Genomic DNA, 24,677 nt, shown 5'->3' with positions numbered 1-24,677 from the left:
AGTGTAACCCAGGCACATATACTACTGTTCTCTCCTGATGTAACCCAGGCACATATACTACTGTTCTCTCCTGATGTAACCCAGGCACATATACTACTGTTCTCTCCTGATGTAACCCAGGCACATATACTACTGTTCCCTCCTAGTGTAACCCAGGTACATATACTACTGTTCTCTCCGGAGGTTAGGGTTAGGCTAGGGGAAGGGGGGGTTAGGGTTAGGCACCCCCGGGGGGAGGTTAGGGTTAGGCACCCCCCGGGGGACTTAAGTTTAGGCTGCGGGGAAGGGGGGGTTAGGTTTAGGCACTTAGAGGGGGTTAGGGTTAGGCATTTGGGGGGGGAGGTTAGGGTTAGGCACCCCTAAGGGAGGGTTAGGGTTTGGGGGGGAATAAGGTTAGTTAGTACTTATCTTAGGATGATCGGGTTTTCCTCCTGTGTCAGGCTGCTGCTGTCAGGATTTGAACCATACTGATTCCCTATCTATCTCATATCTATATATCTCATATCTATTCATCTATCTATCTTATATTTAGCTTAAATCTATCTATCTATCTCATATCTATATTTTACTATTGACAGCAGGAGTGGGCAACTACAGGCCTCCAGCTGTTATCTATCTATCTACAGTGTATATATATATATATATATATAATTTTTTCATTTTTTTTCAGTATGTAGTTGGGATCTCGGCAGTTGGGATGCCAGGAAGCTGGCCGCTGACATCCCGACATTGTTAGGCTTGGAGTTAGGGCAGGGGTTAGGCACTAGGGGGAGGGTTAATGTTAGGCTGCTGGGGAGGAGTTAGGGGTTAGGGTACTTACCTGCAGGCGTCGGGATTCTGACTGTCGGGATGCCGCTGTCGTTATTCTGACCACCGGCATCCCATACCGAACCCATATATACACATATCTATATCTAATTATATCTATTTATCTAACTAATATCTAATTTTATATATATATATATATATATATATATATATATATATATATATATATATATATATATATATAGTCCAATGCTCTTCCTATGAAAGGTATAAGAACCCCCAGGGATAGAACAAAACAGAGGAGGCACTCCCTTGTAGAATAAAAAAAAGGTATAATATACTTATAACATGTTGAATTTCAGTACAGAGATTTGTCAACGTTTCAAGGTCCGCAGACCTTTTCGTCAGAACTGTACATCAGGCATGTATATATATATATGTGTGCATACAGTGAAAAATTTGCTTATGTTAAGTTATATTATGAGTTTCAGTATGTTAAGTTAGCAAATCCTATGTTCTAGACTTTTTAACCCACCCTATTAGAAGCTGCTGTGGAGTTGCAGTAAGTTTTTGTCATGAAGCACCAATTCATCCCCTGATGCCAAGTTTGACTACAAAAAAATATATACTGTATACACAGCAGTAGAGGGTGCAATCAACTACCATTAGTTTATACTGTGAGATTTACTGTTTAAGAGACAGACCCCTTTTCCCCCTAAATTAAGGCTCTATTATGTAATATCATTTGATGGCAGGCCAGGGTATGTGCAGTGTTGCACACAGCACAAGCATGACCCCTGCTGATAGCTCCCTCTTTAAACTACCCCCACCCCCCATAAAAAGTCCTGCAAAGAGAACTGTGAGAAATAATAATACAATGAATCATTGAGACAGGTAACCCCAAAAAAGCTATTCCATCACACTGAATTATTTAGAGTGCAGGAAAGCAAACAGTTTTTTTTATTCTCATTTTGTTTTGTTTGTGCACCAATATGTCTTTTATTTAACTGATTGTAAATATTAAAGATAACAGAATATTGTCCCTAATTGCTGTTTCTAGTGTGTGTTTTAGCGCCAACATAAGAATTCAGATAGAATTTTATAAAACAGATTTCAAGGTGTCCCATAATTTTTCTTTGCCCCGTGTACAGCTTTCCAGGTGCCCCATGATATTCTTTGCCCTGTGTGCCATTAACCGTTGATATGTCTCTGTGTGTGACTTCACATAGGTGCCACCACACCACCACTCACTGAAGTAGCCGTGTCCGACCAGTGAACACAGCCACTGCTCTGTGAAGGTAACTTGGCTACGTGACTATCCTCCTGAGGCGTCAGTGATTTACCAGGCCAAAGCTCACTGGTATTTACGCACTGACAAGATTTTAATATATATATATATATATAATCTATCAAACAAAGAATGAACAATGGGAACGGTGTCTAGATCTAAGATCTTCTCAGTATAACTACTAATAGGATAAGATATTTTTATAGAGACAGAGAAAAATTCATGACATCACTAAGTGACCCCTGTGCTCTTTAATAGAGACATTTTCAGATTTACTTCATCACTGTGCCACTTTAACAAGGAGGGGTTTCCTCTGTTCATTCATAGACTCTCACATTACACTATTGATATAAGCGAAGAGGGAAGAGATATTGAACTTTTTAAAGGTAGGGTCTAGTCACACCACACCACACAGGCCACACCTGCTGTGCAGACAACACCCCCACAATACTGGATACAACCCGAAATCACTAGTCATCCCCCACCTCTGGACCCACCTCTTGCGGTATACACAATAGGCCATTCATACATTTCAGCTCCAGGCCCATGTGGGCCTTAATCTGGCACTGGGTATAACCCAGGCACATATACTACTGCTCTCTCCTGGTGTAACCCAGGCACATATACTACTGCTCTCTCCTGGTGTAACCCAGGCACATATACTACTGTTCTCTCCTGGTGTAACCCAGGCACATATACTACTGTTCTCTCCTGGTATAACCCAGGCACATATACTACTGTTCTCTCCTGGTGTAACCTAGGCACATATACTACTGTTCTCTCCTGGTGTAACCCAGGCACATATACTACTGTTCTCTCCTGGTATAACCCAGGCACATATACTACTGTTCTCTCCTGATGTAACCCAGGCACATATACTACTGTTCTCTCCTGGTTTAACCCAGGCACATATACTACTGTTCTCTCCTGGTGTAACCCAGGCACATATACTACTGTTCTCTCCTGGTGTAACCCAGGCACATATACTACTGTTCTCTCCTGGTGTAACCCAGGCACATATACTACTGTTCTCTCCTGGTGTAACCCAGGCACATATACTACTGTTCTCTCCTGGTGTAACCCAGACACATATACTACTGTTCTCTTCTGGTGTAACCGAGGCACATATACTACTGTTCTCTTCTGGTGTAACCCAGACACATATACTACTGCTCTCTCCTGGTGTAACCCAGGCACATATACTACTGTTCTCTCCTGGAATAATCCAGGCACATATACTACTGTTCTCTCCTGGTGTAACCCAGGCACATATACTACTGTTCTCTCCTGGTGTAACCCAGGCACATATACTACTGTTCTCTCCTGGTGTAACCCAGGCACATATACTACTGTTCTCTTCTGGTGTAACCGAGGCACATATACTACTGTTCTCTTCTGGTGTAACCCAGGCACATATACTACTGCTCTCTCCTGGTGTAACCCAGGCACATATACTACTGTTCTCTCCTGGTGTAACCCAGGCACATATACTACTGTTCTCTCCTGGTGTAACCGAGGCACATATACTACTGTTCTCTCCTGGTATAACCCAGGCACGTATACTACTGCTCTCTCCTGGTGTAACCCAGGCACATATACTACTGCTCTCTCCTGGTGTAACCCAGGCACATATACTACTGTTCTCTCCTGGAATAATCCAGGCACATATACTACTGTTCTCTCCTGGTGTAACCCAGGCACATATACTACTGTTCTCTCCTGGTGTAACCCAGGCACATATACTACTGTTCTCTCCTGGTGTAACCCAGGCACATATACTACTGTTCTCTTCTGGTGTAACCGAGGCACATATACTACTGTTCTCTTCTGGTGTAACCCAGACACATATACTACTGCTCTCTCCTGGTGTAACCCAGGCACATATACTACTGTTCTCTCCTGGTGTAATCCAGGCACATATACTACTGTTCTCTCATGGTGTAACCCAGGCACATATACTACTGTTCTCTCCTGGTATAACCCAGGCACGTATACTACTGCTCTCTCCTGGTGTAACCCAGGCACATATACTACTGTTCTCTCCTGGTGTAACCCAGGCACATAAACTACTGTTCTCTCCTGGTGTAACCCAGGCACATATACTACTGTTCTCTCCTGGTATAACCCAGGCACATATACTACTGCTCTCTCCTGGTATAACCCAGGCACATATACTACTGCTCTCTCCTGATGTAACCCGGGCACATATACTACTGTTCTCTCCTGGTGTAATCCAGGCACATATACTACTGTTTTCTCTTGGTGTAACCCAGGCACATATACTACTGCTCTCTCCTGGTGTAACCCAGGCACATATACTACTGTTCTCTCCTGGTGTAACCCAGGCACATATACTACTGTTCTCTCCTGGTGTAACCGAGGCACATATACTACTGTTCTCTCCCGGTGTAACCCAGACACACATACTACTGTTCTCTCCTGGTGTAACCCAGGCACATACACTACTGTTCTCTCCTGGTGTAACCCAGGCACATATACTACTGTTCTCTCCTGGTATAACCCAGGCACATATGCCAACTATGCAGTATTGGATGTATATACGGCCAGCTCTGCATAATAGGCAAAATGCACCTTTTTGTGGGACACGAGTTACGTTTTAATTAAACATAAATTACATCCAACTCAGCATGAGCCCTATGTGTTTGCCTTATGAGCATGGTCGGACACTGCTTGCTCCATTCCAGGACCTTCAAAACATGTCACCGCACTTTCCACAATTTTCTTGGAGAACAAGAGGAAGACCACATGGAATACGTGGAGAATTCAAGTTGGATTAAAGTATTTTCTTGTGGTACACAGGATTTCCAGTTGGATTACAAATTCCCATAGGCAAGTAGATTGGATTACAAGGAAAAGGTCACCTTGGAGTACAAGAAGAATTTGATTATTAATAGCTTGATATATGAGGATTAGAGGATTTGGGTTTCCATAAAAATCTATTTAGCAATTGTGTATGCTTTTTATTTATATTTTATAACCATGTTAGTACAATGGAGTGGTTTTACGTGGTATGCAGGCCCCCAGTAGTGATCCCCCCTATCCAGTGCCCTTATAAAGCGCCCCCTGTAGTGGTCCTCCCTATTTTCTGCCCCCAGTAGTGGTCCCCTAGTAGTAAGCCCCTTATATAGTGCTCGCAGCAGTAGTCCCCCCCACCATGCAGTGCCCCCAGTAGTAGTCCCCCTTATGCAGGCCCCCAGTAGTGATCCCCCCTATCCAGTGCCCCCTGTAGTGGTCCTCCCTATTTAGTGCCCCCAGTAGTGGTCCCCTAATAGTAAGCCCCTTATATAGTGCCCCCAGTAGTAGTTCCCCCCCCCCCAGTAGTAGTCCCGAGTAGAGGTTCCCCCTCCCGATGCAGTGCCCCCAGATGTAGTCCCCAGTAGTGCACTCCCCCAGTAATGGTGGTCATGACGTCTCTCCCATTACCCACTGCATGAGCCAGAAGGCGGAGCTCATAAGTGAGCTCCAGCCCGGCTCTTGCAGTGGGCGCCGCAGCAGTCAATGAGAGTCTGTCTGACCCTCATTGGCTGCTGGTTAACACACACATCGCCGTCGAGCGGCAGAGATGTGTGTGCAGCAGCAGCCAATGAGAGTCTGTCTGACTCTCATTGGCTGCTGGTTAACACACACATCGCTGCCGTGCTGGCGCCGATTTGTGTGCTAAACTGCACAGCCTGAGCCCATCTCCCACCCTCCTCCTGGCGCTATAGGGTAAGCACTCAGGGGGAGGGAAGGGGCTCGGCTGTGCAGCACAGGACCGGCGCTGGGTGCAGGGAAGCCTAGCGCCGGTCCTGTGTAAACATGTAGCGCTGGCCGCACACACTGCGGTCAGCACTACACTGCCTAACTAGGACGGGACGGTACGCACCGTGGCCGGCGGCACCCCCCCTCCCCCGCACCGCCTGTCCTACGGTACCCAGGCACATGCCCCGCTAGCCCTGCCCATCATATACCCATAGTGGCTCCAGCCCTGCGCTCTCCAACCTAGTCTCATGTCTTTGGGTTTGCTCCATCCGATGCAAGGAGTTAGGTGAACAGTGAGCGTTCCCTGCGGTGTTCAGACTGGGCAAAATTGGCAGTTAGTTTATTTTTTGGGGTGAGATTATTTAGGCCCGTATTCAATTGCCGGCGAAAAGTTAGAATCCACAAAAAAGTATTGCGGATGACGTCATTTCGCCAGGCGGAAACTTTTCACCGTAGACTTTTAGTGTCCGCGGAAAGTCAATGCAATGTAATAGGCAAAAAAATTTTGCCTATGAATAGCAGGCGGAAAAAAGTGCAGATTTGCGTTTTTTGGGTGCAAAAGTGCGGAAACCAATCTGCACCCTTGGGACAGACCCCCAAAGGATAACTGCGTAAAAAAAAAAAAGGAACACCCCAAAAAATTACTTTAAAAATGGGGGCGAAAAAGTACAAATTGGGGGTACACACAGAAAAAGTAGCGAAATAGACATTTGGGGGGCCGGCAAGTATGGGGGAGGTGTTTTTTTTTAATTGCAGGTGCTTGCTGAAGGTGCGTTTTTGGCGGCACTTAAAACTTCACTTTAGCGATTTTAAACAATGCTTGCACCCATTTTCAAAGTACCCCAAATTTGACAGGACTACTTATATTCACGAATAAATACTGCTTAATGCTATTCTTCACCACCTGTGCAAAGACGCTATATAGAGGCAATTGAAAGCACTTAAGTACCCCAAATAGCTCCAGTGGGGCTAATCGGGGGCACCTATACTGATCCCCAATGTTAGTGCATCTTTTGGAGGGTGTCAGGCTGATTTCCCCATTTTTGTCAGCACTTTTCACCTGTTTGAGTATCGCCGGGACGCGTTTTCGCGTCCTTTGGGATTGAATACAGCGAATAGCGGGGGCGTGCCCAATAGGTTTCCAAGGCCAAAACACGCGATGTAGGTGAAACATGCGGCAGGTGGAAAAGTATCACGGGTGCGAAACTAATTGAATACAGGCCTTAGGGGTCTATGTACTAAGCAGTGATAAGTGCCAGAGTGAAAAGTGATAAGTCTGTGATAAGTGCCAGCCAATCAGCTCCCAACTGTCATTTTTCAAACACAGCCTGTGAGATGGCAGTTTTGAGCTGATTGGCTGCCACTTATCACAGACTTATCACTTTTCACTCTGGCACTTATCACTGCTTAGTACATAGACCCCTTAGTCTTAAAGAGGTGCAGATAAATAAGATAAAGAGGTGCAGATAAATAAGATAAAGAGGTGCAGATAAATAAGATAAAGGGGTGCAGATAAATAAGATAAAGAGGTGCAGATAAATAAGATAAAGTGGTGAAAATGTTTAAGATAAAGTGGTGTAGAGGGTGCAAAGATCAGATCTCATTATACACTTCTAATGGGAAGCTACTCACACTTTTACAGAAAAGCACATACCTAAGGTTACTCCGTTCAATCCAATGTAGTATAAACCTTCAAACACACAAAAGTCCCTCATGTAATACAGAGAGCCTCAGTGCCCTCTCACTATCAGAACATGTGTAATACAGACAGTCCTGCTGTCCCCTCACTCTCAGGACACATGTAATACAGACAGTCCCAGTGTCCCCCCAAAATCAGGACACATGTAATACAGACAGCCCTGATGTCACTTTCAGGACACGTGTAATACAGACCGTGCTGCTGTCCCCTCACTCTCAGGATACATGTAATACAGACAGTCCTGATGTCCCCTCACTCTCAGGACACATGTAATACAGACAGTCCTGATGTCCTCTCAATCTCATGACACATGTAATACAGACAGTCCTGTTGTCCCCTCACTCTCAGGACACATGTAATACAGACAGCCCTGATGTCCCCTCACTATCATGACACATGTAATACAGACAGTCCTGTTGTCCCCTCACTCTCAGGACACATGTAATACAGACAGCCCTGATGTCCCCTCACTATCAGGACACATGTAATACAGACTGTCCCAGTGTCCCCTCAAGATCAGGACACATGTAATACAGACAGTGTCAGTATCTGCTCACTATCAGGACACATGTAATACAGACAGTGTCAGTGTCCGCTCACTATCAGGACACATGTAATACAGACAGTGTCAGTATCCGCTCACTATCAGGACACATGTAATACAGACAGTGTCAGTATCCGCTCACTATCAGGACACATGTAATACAGACAGTGTCAGTGTCCCATCATGATCAGGAAATGTGTAATACAGACAGCCCTGATGTCCCCTCACTATCATGACACATGTAATACAGACAGTCCTGTTGTCCCCTCACTATCAGGACACATGTAATACAGACAGTCCCAGTGTCCCCTCACGATCAGGACACATGTAATACAGACAGTGTCAGTATCTGCTCACTATCAGGACACATGTAATACAGACAGTGTCAGTATCCGCTCACTATCAGGACACATGTAATACAGACAGTGTCAGTATCCGCTCACTATCAGGACACATGTAATACAGACAGTGTCAGTATCTGCTCACTATCAGGACACATGTAATACAGACAGTGTCAGTGTCCCCTCACTCTCAGGACACATGTAATACAGACAGCCCTGATGTCCCCTCACTATCATGACACATGTAATACAGACAGCCCTGATGTCCCCTCACTATCAGGACACATGTAATACAGACTGTCCCAGTGTCCCCTCACGATCAGGACACATGTAATACAGACAGCGTCAGTATCTGCTCACTATCAGGACACATGTAATACAGACAGTGTCAGTATCCGCTAACTATCAGGACACATGTAATACAGACAGTGTCAGTATCCGCTCACTATCAGGACACATGTAATACAGACAGTGTCAGTATCTGCTCACTATCAGGACACATGTAATACAGACAGTGTCAGTGTCCCCTCACTCTCAGGACACATGTAATACAGACAGTGTCAGTGTCCGCTCACTATCAGGACACATGTAATACAGACAGTCCTGATGTCCCCTCACGATCAGGACACATGTAATACAGACAGTGTCAGTATCTGCTCACTATCAGGACACATGTAATACAGACAGTGTCAGTGTCCCCTCACGATCAGGACACATGTAATACAGACAGTGTCAGTGTCCCCTCACTATCAGGACACATGTAATACAGACAAGCCCTGATATCTCCTCAGTCTAATGACTAATTTATGACATAAATTAAGATACACTGAACAGTAATTTAGGAGAAAAAGATAAACGTTTAAATAAATGACAAGCTGGTGGTAAAGTGTCTGCAGACTGGGCTTCTTTCTATCCTGCTAATCTTTAGGTATGGTTACAAAAACTGCTAAACTTAATCCCAGATTCCATATGGAAGTCCGCCAAATAGAGCAGACCTTAAATTGAGTTGTGCAGATAGGTGACAAAGTGTATATGCGGCCTGTGAGAGCGGCAGCAGCTCTCCAGTCCCGTCACACATCTCCTGCTCAACACCGAGACAGCAAAGAACACATAGGCCACCGCATCAGACAGCTCTGCAGAATAAGGGTGAACCTGGTGGCCAATGGGCGGGATAATGCCCAGCAGAACAGTTCAAGCAGCAACCACCTTCCACAATGCCTGTATTTCTGGGAACAGGGTTTGTACATAATTGTAACCAATACATATAGCTCCGCTTAGAAATTCAAACCCTAGCAGCTCAGTTGGGGGCTGCTGGGGGAACTATTGGGGAATTTATGGTGGCCGTGGTTCTTTTATCTTCCACAATGTATTAAAAAATACTATATTGAAGATTGTTTTCAGAAAATAATAATAATAATAAAAATAATAACCACCAATTAACTGCAACACTGGTTACAGCAAAGATTAATACTTGACATTACTTTATACAAATGTACGGACTGAAGCGTCTCCTTCAGAACAGTAACGGTGTTGTGCGGTTGTGTTTGGGAGGAAAGGACACTCGGATGGTTTATGATATATTTAGGGAGAATCTCACGCTGTCGGAAGAGCTTCTCCTTTTTTCAAATGCTAATTCGTGGCCTCTATTCACAAAGCCCTCATTCCGCCAGTGGTCCCCACATGCCTTTTGGCTGGTTTGTTTGAAATTAATGAAATTCATCGCCGATGTGGGCAGTCTGAAGATCATTGGACAAATTCTCCTAACACCAATGATTTACGGATGAGAAGCTCATCTCCGAACTCTGACAGTTAGTGTGTGTGTGTGTGGGGGGGGGATCCTTCCGCTGCGCCATTCACTGGGGCGTAACAAAGGCGGAAGTTTCATCGACTCGCCGGTCCCACGGCAACCTGAATTGCCCCCTGGCACAAAAGAAAAAGAGTTATATCTGACACACATGTTCCTACACAGACAATGGGCAGGACGGGGAAAGAGGAATTCTGGAAAGGAAAATGAAATATATTATATGACTTTAATATTGCAGTAATTTCTCCCATTTTCGAATAACGGTTTTCTACGGAGACATTTATCACGCTCTTCAATTAATTAAGTGGACATATGTTAAAGTGTCAGGCTTTTACAACTTTAAATTCTGATATATTAGAATTTATTATTATTATTAACATTCATTCATATAGCGCTAACATATTCCGTTGCACTTTAGAATTGTGAACAAAACAATAAAAACTGAAACTGGGGAATAACAGATATAAATAGTAGGAAAGTATTCTAATAATGGGCACGCACAAGCAACCATATCAGAATAATCGCCAAATTAGGATATTTTCTTTCTTTTGACATGTAACGTACATTATTCTAAGGAGCACCTCGCCTGCAAAAGTTACATTATAAACCAATTTATCCACTAACGGGCTGTAGCAACAAAATAGTATATTATTCTTGTGACTTCTGTGCGATCTCCTTTCTCCGCTACTGAATAGCAGACAGGGGTTAAGGCCCTGCTCGCAAGCTTACATATAGGTACGGACGAACAGCTCATTTTTCAGGAATTGGTATGTAATGCCAGCTGTCGGGATGCCTCTTGTCAGAATACAGACAGCGGCATCCTGATGGTTGGTAAACCTAACCCTCTCCCCCGTGGCTAACACTAAGGGCGGCCTGGCTTACCTTTGTTCAGGCTGGCATCCTCTTGGATTCTGGCGTCAGGATTAAGATAGGTGTCGGAATTTCGATGCCTATCTTAACTCCCTTGCCAGGATTCCAGCGTCGGCATTGAGACCAGCGGCTTCTTTTCACTGCTAAAGACGAGCATATTAGCCCGACCTAAGATTTACTGTCTAGCTCCATAGATCTCCAACACGTATAGAGGTGCGTAACACTTTGTATGCTTTCCCTTGGACAAGTAACACAAGAGACTGTGGGAATGCTGAGATCTGTTGACACACAAAAAGGTTCTACAACACAGGTGCAATTTGAAAATTGTGTTACATCATTACTGCAGCGATCACAGCTAGCTGTGTGTTATAGGACTTGTCATTCCTACTATTGGAACTAAAAGAATATTTGCAGTCACCTAGCAGTTCCATGCTCTTTATAAATACCTGTGGCCTTCAAATGGTCACTTCCAACGCCCCTGTTCTGTACCCAGAGACTGTGCAACTCCTTAGTAACGAATGGCTCTAACATTTACTAGGGAAATACCTAATTTTATTTTTTTAGGGGCAGATTTTGTTTTCATATTTCTGAACCATAAACTTCCAAATAAATTGACGTTCCTCATGTTATGAGTGATGGTGCACCTAAGAACAAAAGAGAGTCACCATAACAAAGGAGAGTCACCCGGGCACACCGGGATGGTCACAATGAATATATCCAAATTCACTAGGATAATCATTACATGCCTAAAGATTCTAAAATGTAGTTTTTGTTTAATAAGTATAGAATTCAGTCCTTTATGTGAGGTGTCCTTAGAATCACCATAATACGTTGAAGCAGCACAATATTAAAAACAAATAAAATGTAACAGAAAAATGCTCAAGTTTTTTCTTACACACTATTTGTGTTTAATATTTTGCTGTGTTGACGTATTCATACGTGACTATAAAACACACTGGTTTATGACTATATTATTTTGCCCATCCCAAGTTAATATTCCTCGATTTCAGATTGGAGATCACCTGCTTTTTGTATTGGGTTTGCCTGTCTTATTGTGATTGGCAGATGCCGGTGAGTAGAGTGCGGCAGGTCTGGCGGGTTACTGTACACGGATTCCTGCCTGTTTCATGTGTTAGGCTTCGTATCCCCATGGCGATAGGACATCCTCCCTTGATCAGTGTAACTGGGCTTCTGAAGACTGATGTATTAATCACTATGAGGAACCTGTGGTTCATACCCACACATTGTATTAGGTTGCCTATCACAGAACGAGCTGCATTAGGGAGGTTCTCTCAGCCTCCTGGGACCGCAGTGCAGGGCAACCCTCCAAGGAGCATAATACATTTACAGTGAATCCCCCAGCCAAGAACTATCAAGGATTGTTATCTATGGTCGGCAGCAGGGCTGATAACAGACAGTGGGTGGACCTACAGGATTACTGAATGGGATTTCTAGTCTATGAATTATCAATGGTGTACTGGGACCCGTATAACACAGTGCAGTTTATATCCCAACTAGTCAGCATTCGGAGAGAATCAGTGCAGTGCCAGTAGGGGCAGGTACTCCCAGGACAGGAGTACTATGCCCTATTAGTCTACATTGAGCCTTCAGGACTTATTCACACCACAACTGAGTACTTGCATGACAGTAAAGAAAAAAATCGGCTTCTGCGCACCCTCTCGTCACTTTTACCATGTGTGCCTTTCAGCCATGTGTTTATGTAATCAGGGAGCGTTGTTTAGACTTGTTGTCCATGACTAGGACACAGCTCGGATGTTCTTTCTACAGTATCCAGTGTACAGCTTAGTGTCGCATCCAAGAGCATAGAAAATAAATAACTTGGTCTAATGATATTAAGTCATGACTAAAAAGCCAAGTGCCAAAGCAGCGTATATTGTAGACATTGCAGAAGGGCGTATGCCAGTCAATAAATCAAAGTCGGATGAAGATGGAAAACCCCTTTGCGGTGCTGTCATTGTTTTGTATTTCCATGGTAAAAAACACAAAACGCTTCAACTCTGCTCCTGCAGAACACACAATAACGAAGGATATTTACGGAATCGGATGCAACGGAAAAATTGGTGCAAAGCAGCAAATCAGACCCTTGTCTGTGTATTCTAAACTGGGATAGAAGATGGTCCTTACACTGTAAGTGGTTGCCATGGGTAACACCACCTGTTCTATGCACCAGACACTCCATTTCTTGTCTAACTTACACGAGACAAATAAAAGTCCATTTCTGATTGGTGGCTGCAGTTCTGAGCAAACTTTTCACCTAAAAGCAGTCAGTAAGCTCCTCCAAGGTGCTGTCACTGTGACAATCCCAGAGGAAACCCTTGTGTGGACGACCCCTTCCACCAAGAGGCTTCTCTGGAATTACAGGAGAGATCTGTAGACATCAATGGAACACTGTCCTCTAATGGCCAAACAATCATAAAAAATGATTTTATGAACCAAAAGTGTCTCCCTCACTAAAGTTAGAATCTATTTATCTTAAAAAATGTATCTACACTGAATATAATCCTACTAAAGAAATGTGTTATCCACGCATGTAAATTGGGGCACTGAGTGATTTTTCTTTCAGACCAGTGCGTTCTGCGCCGAGGGCACAGTGTTTGGTATAATGTTTGGCCTCCTGAGTAAACCTTGAGTATTTATAGCACTGGGTACAACCATTGGTAGGGCGATATTTACAGCCAGAGAGAGAGAGAGAGAGAGAGAGAGAAAGGGGTGATCTGCGCAGAGCACACAGATGTCCCTCTCATTCAGGAGCACTTAGCCTGAAGTAAGCACATAACAAGCTTCCATTGCAACCCAAACAGCAAGTAGCGAGTCCAAATGTTCCCTTCGCCAATGCAGGACCTGGAGCAACATCGCCGTCTCGCTGCCTATCACCCTGCGCCAAATCCCAGCTCTTATACAATCTATGAATGCAGAGCACTTGTGCTCAAAATGTGTGTTTGCTTTAACATTGTAAAATGAAGCATAAAGAGGAAAATGTACAATAACAATCAAGCTAATAGCAGGCTTCATCACACTATTGTAGCGATGGGCCACAAGCGGTCCTCCAAACCTTTACCTCTGATTTGTTTGTTATAACACTTGCTGGAAATTCCTGCTATGTTATAACAGATAGAGGTCTCTTTAGTTATATGTATTGTTTTAACCTATGGCTGATATTAGCTGCATACACACACAACGATTTTGTTACCAACGATTTTCTGAACGATTATCTGTCAGATTTTTGAAAGTGTAATGAACGATTTTTTTGAACTACAAACGATTTCTGCATATTACCTTACTGAAAATCGTTGAGTTGGTCAGTCTGACTGAACTACAAACATGAACGATAATCGTTCATTGTTTTAACTCAGAAAGTGAACGATTTTTTCAACGACTGAACGATAAACGATATCGTTAACGATAATCGTTCAAAAAAATCGTTGTGTGTGTATGCACCTTTAGGCTAATAGCAGCACTTTCCAAACTTACAGGGCACCTGCGCCTTCTCAAGTGTTGTCTATCACTGGTCTGGAATTTTAAGGACCAAAAATAAATTAAATACCCAAAGGGAATGTTAAATGAACATAAATATGGAACAGAGGTTATAGAATGTATATGGGGGGCCCTAGAATGAAATACACTGTCTCCCATGGCTGATACAAAATAAAATGTGAAAAATTAGTTTGAGGTAAGTAGCCAGTGTAAGGAACAGGGACGGTGACTAAAAACATATCAGCAGTAAAGCCCTTTATCTCATCTGAAAAACACGAGTACTCCCATATCTGAGAGATGTCTCATTTAAAGGTTATTGCTAACAAATAGTATACAGCCGGGCTATTACATGACCGGGGTTGGGTGAGCTGTCAATACTTAGCATATTCCATACAGCATTCCTATATGGGAGGCACAGGATTATTTCACTGAGCCTTAAAAGGCATGTATTGTATTGTCCCATTGTCAGTGTCTTGACCTCACGAGTCTATTCTGTACATAGAACTTCAAGCCGACACTAAAACACTTTACTACAGTTCCGACAGAAGTCTGTATCCAAAGACAATTATTACACACATGCAAGCTCCACAATACCACTTGTACTAAGGATAGCACGCACTATTTAGGGGCTTGTTCTCAAATGGATAAATACCAGGAACCAAAATATTAAAAAATATGTAACTTCTCACTAAGGGGTATGAGATAGCCAAGACCCCTGGTGACAATCCTAAACACGACAATCATAGGAAACCATTCCTACCACGCACAGGCCTATGCGGACACCCGTCTTGTTAGACACTAAGGGATCTATTTACTAAGCAGTGTTAGGAGACAGAGTGAGAAATGATAAGGTGCCAGCCAATCAGATCCCAACTGTCATTTTTCAAACACAGCCTGTGAGATGACAGTTGGGAGCTTATTGGCTGGCACCTTATCACTTTCTTATCACTTTTCAATCTGTCTCCTAACACTGCTTAGTAAATAGACCCCTAAGGGGTACTAAAGTGCAGGATTTTTAGAAGTGGAGATGTTGCCCATAGCAACCAATCAGATTCTACTTAACATTTATCTAGCATCTTCTGGAAGATTATCTCCACTTTAGTAAATATACCCTTAAAAATTATCAGTGACAGGCGATATGCATTTCTCAATAAAATTCAAACTGATCTCTTAAAAGGCTAATTAACTCCTAATTATTTAAATACTAGATGATGTGACTAACAAGAGGCACAGGGGCAGTTGTACATAAATAGGGTCATATATTTGGCATCAGTGGTAAGGGTATTTAATTTCTGATACAACAACATTGCCCAATTATGTATACAGGCGTTACCATGCCCATTATTAAGTACAGGTTGAGTCTCCCATATCCAAAATGCTTGTGACCAGGGGTATTTTGGATAACGGAATATTCCGTATTTTGGAATAATTGCATAGCATAATGAAATATCTTGGGAATGGGACCCAAATATACCCACAGAATGCATTTATGTGTTATACACACCTTATACACACAGCCTGCAGCTCATTTTATACAATATTTTCAATAATTTTGTGGCTCAAACAAAGTTTGTGTACAGAAAAGAAATTCATTTATGTTTCATATACATCTTATACACACAGCCTGAAGGTCATTTTATACAATATTTGTAATAATTTGTGCCTTAGACAAAGTCTGTGTACATTAAACTATCAAAAATCAAAGGATTCATTATCTCAGTCATGCCAAAATAATTCCGTATTTCGGAATATTCCGTATTTCGGAATATTTGGATATGGGAGACTCAACCTGTACTGTAATTGACCTGAAACTGCATCAGGGCTATAACACACACTTCACGAAGAACAGCGGATTCGGTGATCACAACACAACATTAATGCAATCTTCAGGAAAATGCATATTCACAAAATAATTAACTTCTGGTATCAAAATAGGGCGATTTTTTGATCTGATCTATGGAACCTGTGTCTCTATGATGTCAGCTTCATGAAGAGATCAATATAGGAATACAGTTAGAAAGAGAGCAGCTGTAGTGATAAAAGTAAGCAAAAACATTACTTAAAAATGTAATTCATCAAATAATTCCCTATTGCTAAAGTGCATAAAACTAAATAGATTTAAATTAAAGCACTAACAGCAAACAGCCATTTATTGCAGGCCAACATTTTGGAAATAATGGAATTAGCAAATACCTATTTTATAATACTGCAGCAGGATCCAATGTGGGTATTTAACACTCATTAGATTGCGCATTAGAGTCCAGTTCTTTACAAGCAAGAAATGTTTAATATAGCCCAGTACTTGTGGGGTAACCATAGCCCAAACACAGCTTTCATTCTATATACAGGGCAGTGTTCTATGTAGAATTTCTATAGTAGGAATCCACAATGTCTCGATAAGATGCTGATCCTTGTCTGTCCCTAACAGGCGGCATGTCTGCAAAAATGAAGTGCAGGAGATAGACAGGGAAATATGGGTGAGAGGAACAGAAAATCGGGAGATTTGCATACGATAATAAAAATATATAAAACTAACCGTCACCACAGGCAACTGCACTATATGGGCCAAGTTCAGGTTTACAAAAATAATTTTGTAACAAAGTTTCAAGCAGTTACTGATTCTGTAAGGTTTCTTGCTGCAAATTTGTATTTGTGACGCAACAGCTGATATAAAATAGAAAAGGTGACAAAATAGCTGACGTGGAACAGAAAAGGCGACAAAATAGATGACGTGGAACAGTAAAGGCAACAAAATAGCTGACATGGAACAGTAAAGGCGACAAAATAGTTGACGTGGAATATAAAAGACAAAATAAATGTTATGCAATAAAGATGAAACAAAATCACTAATGTGAAAGATAAAATGTGACAAAATAGCTGCTGTAAAATAGAAAACAACAAAATAACTGGTGACATTGAACAAATAACATAATAAATAAAAAATGATATAACTTATGTAAAATAGAAAATGCAACAAAATAGCCAATGTTAAATGGAAAATGTGACAAAATAGTTGATGTGACAGAAAATGTGACAGAACAACTGGTGTGACATAGAAAATAAGACATAATAACTTATGTGAAATATAAAATGAGACAAAATAGCCAATATTAAACGATAAATGAGACAAAATTGCTGATATGAAATAGAACAGGAAACAAAAGTAACTGACTTGCAAAAGAAAAGAATTGAGTAAAGTGTGGCGACAGATGTTAGCGACTATTTAAATTTGTGTAGCGTTAAGAGCAACAGACAAATACGTAAAACGCAAGACTTTCAGGCACGGGATTACCTACCACACACAGCCCCATCACCACTTTCTCTGGATCAGTGGAACCTACGAGAGCGATTCCTCTCGGCCAGCTAATCCGAGGAGGACTGAAAGGGGGGAGCCCCTCAGGTGCGTTTTGTGTTAATCTCGTTACTCAGCTGGCCCCTAGGATTGGAGATGAAGACATTCAGCATTTCAGGGGCGGATGAGCGAAGAATGAGAAGAGGGAGAAAGTTACTGGTTCCTGATATAAATCCGCACAGGACAATACCGCTCTGCGGAAGTGTATGTTATGTGAAAGACGCACACATCGTTTATCTGCCAGCCTGACAAGCTTTCAAACGGCTTGAAACTTATTAAGTCTCTGGCACAGATGTAAAATATGCAGAGGAGGGGAGCGGAGACTCATTCAGGGCTCGTTTCCCCATCCACATGCTCACCAGCACTTTCCCTCTACTTTCTATTCAGTCCTTGTTGTCGTGAAAGGCACAGAAACTCCGAGCCCCCCACTTTCATACCCTGACAAAGGAAGGGAACTTATGACCTCTCCTTTTTGGTATCTCAACTAACTTGGAAGACGACAAAACATTTAAAGCCAGGAGAAGGGGGGAGAGCAGAGGAAACGATTATTGTGCACATGAAACCTTTGTAAAATAGAATAATCCACCCCCCCACCCTTCTCTTTTGTCTGTCCCCTTGGCCTTTATTTATTTTTTTTATCTGTCCTGCCACCCATATCTTGCTATGTGCCACGTCCCAACATTTACATGTTGAGTAGGGGAGGACGCCCCTTCGCAGGCTCCCTCAGTAAGCTATAATAAGTCAGGGGGAGATTGAAATAATTCCACAGTGAATCCATACTGTCTCCCCGGGAGCCTGGCACAATGAGGCATTGACACAAAGGCAAATCTCTCTATGCGTCCTTGTACAGATCACTCTAAATTTTCTGTCTGCTGCCTGCCCATCTCCGCCACGGCTGTGCACAATGTTATTATGTACGTTAAAGTGTCAAAATCAACTTTCAGTGATGGCACTGCCACTAGAGGAATCGTTGTCTTTAGGTAGATGGAATCGGTATGATTTACCGCCGGAATCCCGACAGCGGCTGCCCGACATGGGTGAAAATCCAGATCGTCCCTAAGGTAAGTATTCACTAACCTAATTCCCTCCCCTAACCCTAACCCTCCTTAGGGATGCCTAATCCTAACCTTCCCCCCAGTGCCTAGCCCTAACCCCTCGTTCCCCGCCTAAACCTAAGTCCCCCGGAGGGGTGCCTAACCCTCCCTCCCCCTAGCCTAACCCTAACCTCCCAGGGGGGTGCCTAACCCTAAGTCCCTCCCGGGAGCCCCAAACCTAACCCTCCCCCCCCGTGGCTGTCCGCGCTCGGCATCACTTCTATCGGGATGTCGGGCGCCGGTCTCCCGACGTCGGCAAAATGACAGGCGTCTAGATGTAGACGCCTGTCATTTAACCCTCGCCGGGATAAAGCAGTCGGGAAGCCGGCTGTCGGGATTAGGTCCACCAGCTTCCCGACTGCATAACAGGTAGTTTCCTCGGCAAGTGTGCGGTGTGGCAGCTGCTATTAATGGCAATAAATGGAGGCTCTCATTGCATAATTAGTTATGCCTAGAACTTTTATTTTATACTAGATATTGTACCTGATGCTGCCTGCTTTCTCTCTCTCGCACCTTTTGTCTCTAGAGGCCCCCCACGCAAGGTACGATTTTTAGAAAACGATATGGCAGTTTTCGACCGATTGGAACGACATATAGTTTAAAACGTGCTGTGTGTGGGCATGTTAATGCCGATGCCCGCTCCCGCTGTAGCTGATCATGGTCGCTGATCTCTTGAACATGCAGAAAGATCTGTCTTTCACGATTTGGCACACATCGTTCCGTATGTATGCACCATGAACGATGTCATGGACGATGAACGATTTCTCGTCACTTTTCCTGGCAACTCCCCTCCACCATTTTGTACCAGCCGACGGAGAGACAGACGATGCATTGTGAGTATATTTGAGGCCATAGAATATATTGTTAAGTAATTATAGTCGTTAACGACCCATCTATATCGTTTGTACAATCGTTCCGTGTGTATGCACAATATTGTTTGTCCGGGAGTGTTCAGGTGTCAAGGGAAATCGCTAACGAGATTGGATTGTTACCTACATCATATTGTGTGTGCCCGGCTTTACTTCAACACTCCCTCCCACTCTTTTCTCTCTCTTCTATTTTCCCCTCTTATTGTATCTCTTTCTAACCCTATCTATTTCTCTTATCAGCACTTGATTTTATTATATAGATTAGCCTTACCATTAACTTTTTTCTATTCATCTTTACTATAGTACTTTTTGGGACTTGTATCCTCTACAGAGTGTATTTTTCTTCCTGTATGTGGCCTCTGCATCCCTGTCTGCCTTTTTCCTTTCTTCTATAGTGTAATACAGTTTTGGTTGTGGATTATGCAGTGATGTTGCTATCGGATGATTTTCTGTAGAGTGTGTTTGTTTTTACCATGATGTGGTGTGTGATGAGTAAGTATGGGAAATAACATAAGTGTTTGGAGACTGTAGATGTATGTTATGCTAGTGTCATTAAATGTCAACATGGTAACATCTTTATCACTCTTCAGCTATATATATGCATCTCTTCAATGTGCATGCAGTGGAACCCTGGGCACGCGCCCCAATGGTGCTTTGGGAGAGCCTTAGGAAAGGAGGACCGGCCTACGGGGTAAGCATGGGAGTAGGAGAGGGGATATCGGGATGATATAGCGGGAGCATACACCTTATCTTCAGTAAGTGTGCATGTAAGTAGATTAAGGTGATATAAACTCTTCCCTCAAATGTGGCTTGTTTTACTTTTTTTTGGTAATCTAACTCCTAATATTGAGCATGACGTGCCACCACGAGGGAGTTTCCAGGTGAGTCCTCGCGAACCAATCATCTTGCCGTTTTGCAAGTAATTAGGTGGTACAGTAGGCATGAGTTGCACTGTTAGCTTAATTTAACTCTGTACTATTTGTATTGTACCCATGTCTCCAGGGGTAGCTGGGGAACGTAAATAAAACCTAACCTGTGACATCACTTCCTTCTCGCTATTGGCTGTCAGCTGCAACTGATGCCAATTATCGCTGATCAGCTGACTAATCACTGCCAGAGTCCACAGGGACAATAAAACTATCACTCCAGGTCCACAGAGAGGTCACTAGTTCCACATTATTTACAGGCTGCATTCTCATGTATAATGGTTCAGTTTCCATTAGATGGATACATTTTACATCTATCTATCCATCCATCATTGCAGGCACACACAGATACATACACACAGTTGCATTGAAGGATTAGAACTATGTAAGAGATTCCATACAGTTTTTTCAGTCCTTATTACTAATAAAAAGCCAAATTACATGATGCAGACCACCAGCCACACAATGCCCCACTCCCATTTACCACTTATTTCCCCACTGGAGCATACACACACTGGGAAAAGTGTGATTTTCCTGCTCAGGTAGATTTGTTTCCTCTGGAAGAAGGAGCCAGGCGTTGTGTCCCAGTCCACGCTGGAATCTATACTATGATATGGGATTTAGGAACAAAGGCAGAATATATAGGAGCGGGGAAAGTACGAATATATCCGTAGAAATGTACAGGACATTTCCCACAACACTGGCACCAGGAGGTAGTATTCGGGAACAAGCACCTTTCCCCCAACCCAACATCTGCCGGATAATAATGCAGCAAGGGGTTAACCAGCAGCACCGGGGAGGGCAGAAGACAAACTCTTCTCTGTGCGTCCTTTAATGAAGTCTCATTAGAGGAATCCAGCTGCTTCTCACTCCCCCCAACTCCCCTGCATCTATTACACACCCGATTACACAACTGCCCCCCAACTCAGCAACAAGATCTGCCTTCACTAAGGAAACCACGGGTACCCAGTGAAAGATTTTACTTCTTCTGGGTGCTCAGTACAATGTCCAAAGATGCTAAAAATATTTTCTCCAAAATCCTGAGGAACCCACTAGTGTTCTCGTGAGTAGGGAATCCACCCGATCCCTCACTAGTGGTATTCTATCAAAAAACAGTAATGTAGTAGCTGCAACTTTCCTGCCAAATTTATTTACTTCTAGTCCTAGTGAAGAATGGACTAATACGGGAAGCTGGCAAAGGAATATACCCATGGTGGGCAGAGAACAGGTTTAAAAGCTCCGGATATTATCGCCAATGGTCTAACAGTGACCTCGATCTTTCTCGGAATGCCAGAGTTCTGGGCCTAGACGGAACCTGAGGTTCTATGGGTTTTCTCTGATTGTTTAGCCAGAAATAAATTCTATATTTCTAATGGTGCATACACACGGTCAGATTTTTCTTCAGATCTGAATGATAACGATTTTAAAAATCGTTCAATCGTTCATATCTGAAGGAAAATCTGACATATCTGACATGCCTGCTTGATGAACGATGAACGATGATATCTGACATCTGATGTGTTTGCTGTCAGACTTGGACGATTCCATTCATTTTAATGCAGTCAAAAATCGTTCAATTGTTCAAATCGTTGAAATTGTTCAAATCTTTGGTAAAATCGTTCAATCGTTCATCTGACAGATCTGACAAATCTGACCGTGTGTATGCTCCATTAAGCTGCATACACACACAACGATTTTGTTACCAACGATTTTATGAACGATTTTCTGTCAGATTATCTGTCAGATTTTTAAAGTGTAATGAACGATTTTTTTGAACTACAAACGATTTTTGCATATTAACTTAATGAAAATCGTTCAGTTGGCCAGTCTGACTGAACTACAAACGTGAACGCGCATGAACGATAATCATTTTAACTCAGAAAGTGAACGTTTTTTTCAACGATTGAACGATATTGTTATCAATAATCGTTCAAAAAATCGTTGTGTGTGTATGCACCTTTACTCTAGTTAATCCCTTTTTATGGGGGGGGTGGGGATAAATCAGACTATCTTCTGGCACTATTGTAAATATATTTACGAGTGCTATATGGAATTGCGAGGATACATTAATAAAACTTTAAAACCTGCATTTCCATGATGTTCAGTATGCTACTTTCACAGAATGAATACAGGCACAGCCTATGAACTGTGGGCCTGATTCAGCAAGGAACGCAAAGGAGAGAACTCACGCACTTGGCCGATGTTTTTGCACTGCGCATGTATCGCACTGCGCGAACTAGCCAGTGCGATCGGGTTAGGGTACTCAGACTGCACGCAGTGTGTATGCAGACCCTTCCGATATTGATTGACAGGTAGTGCCGTTTGTGGGTGGTGACGGGAGGGTGGTTAGGCGAACGCAGGCGATATAACGCCGTTATAGGGGCATGCATAATTAAGGCAGTGTGGCGGCATATGCAGCCATACCGTAAGATGTACACAGGAAGCGGCCAAAATTCTGCGGCAGGTCAGGTCAACCACTATTATGCTAATGGGTCCGATGGTTTTCGATGTTACCGATGTTTACGCTATGCTAATCAGGCTGTGAGTAAAGGGGGATGGGTGGTTTAGTATGGGGCTGGGCGTCTGCATCCGTGCATTCCTTGCTGAATCAGGCCCTGCATCCCTTGTTTTATGCCTACTGGGATATAAAATACGCAAACTCTATTGCATAATATTTTACTTGGGTCACTTCGATGGTGCAGTAAACAGCGGTAACCCCATCATCTGAGATTCCTGCCCTTGACATGGGCTGCATTGTGACACATGAGGGTGGAGCACTTGGGCTAATTTATTGAAACGGTCTGTACAGACAGATCCTCTATCATCGCTCATTGTAGCAAAAGAAAAAAAGTCCCTGGGGCAGATGAGCATTTTTACACAGTGCCCAGCCCGTAACATGTAAAGCCGTGAGTGCACGTAGGACTGGTTTTACCGGCTCCCGCACATGCACTAAAACTAGAGGCCCAAACTCGTGCTTACAGTTGCAACTTCCATAACAATTAAAAAAAAGTTTGTTAATCAAGAAAAAAAGTAAGAAATAGAACAAAATAAATGAATCAATGAATAAATACATATATAAAAAAAAAGGACAAAATGCTTTATTTTAATAAAGTTTTTTCTTTCAGACACCCTCATGCTTTGCATCCTATGTGTAGGCAGGTATTAGCGCAATTCATCGCTTGATGGCAGAGAATCAGTTAATACCTGATATGTGCACACACTTCAGCAGACTTTTTGGACAAAATTTGCTAAAGATGTAATACTAACTGTTGTTATTATTATTGTCATTATTATCCTTTATTTATATGGCGCCACAAGTTTTTTTTTCATGTAATATTTCACATATATTTTAACCCCTTTTTTCAACACTCATTAATTAGTCTTACACATCTATACTTTACACTGCACTGTCACTCTTTTTCCATTTTTCGTGTAAGGCCCTAGGGGGGTCCTGGGCTGGATGTTTTTCGGGGTGCACTGCGCCCTGGACGTGAACCTCTTAATGTTAGGGACTGCTAATGACAGAGAAGCCGTGACGAGGCCTAGCAGCTTCCCATGTATTTGCAAATGCATGCAACTAATATCTCTGAATTTCTATGACCATATAGTCTTCATATATTGTTGCAAGTACTAATCAGTGTGCTGAGGAACAATAGGGGGTTAAATCCCCCTCCTTTTTCTACTTGCCACAAATGTTCCGCAGCGCCTTACATAGTACATAGAACTAATAGGTGAACAAGAAACAAGTAACTTACAGTACATTACAGTGCAGGACAAGGACATGATTTATATACATTGCTGCAATAGCGATTAAAGCATTCACAATAAGCAGTCGGGAGTTGGCAGTCACGTGTTAGGTTTCCTT

At 42.8% G+C, this 24,677-nt stretch overlaps 1 protein-coding gene across 9 annotated transcripts in view; it reads right to left on the bottom strand.

The window, feature by feature from the left end:
• The window catches only part of SLC6A9 (solute carrier family 6 member 9), a 164,810-nt gene that overhangs the window by 59,423 nt on the left and 80,710 nt on the right, over positions 1-24,677 (bottom strand). Inside the window, exon 1 of one of the 9 annotated variants that reach the window (XM_088460676.1) lies at positions 17,868-18,009. The exons of the other annotated variants lie outside the window; for them this stretch is intronic. Within the exon in view, the coding sequence (XP_088316802.1) occupies positions 17,868-17,882 (15 nt within the window). The 5' untranslated portion in view covers positions 17,883-18,009. Of the gene's footprint in view, positions 1-17,867; positions 18,010-24,677 lie in introns of those variants that run through there. 9 annotated transcript variants of the gene reach the window in all.

Source organism: Taudactylus pleione, unplaced genomic scaffold (assembly GCF_031769625.1).
Source record: "Taudactylus pleione unplaced genomic scaffold, aTauple2 ptg000969l, whole genome shotgun sequence".
NCBI lineage: Eukaryota > Metazoa > Chordata > Amphibia > Anura > Myobatrachidae > Taudactylus > Taudactylus pleione.
The sequence above is the reverse complement of the archived record's forward strand: the minus strand, read 5'-3'. Positions and strand labels throughout refer to the sequence as shown.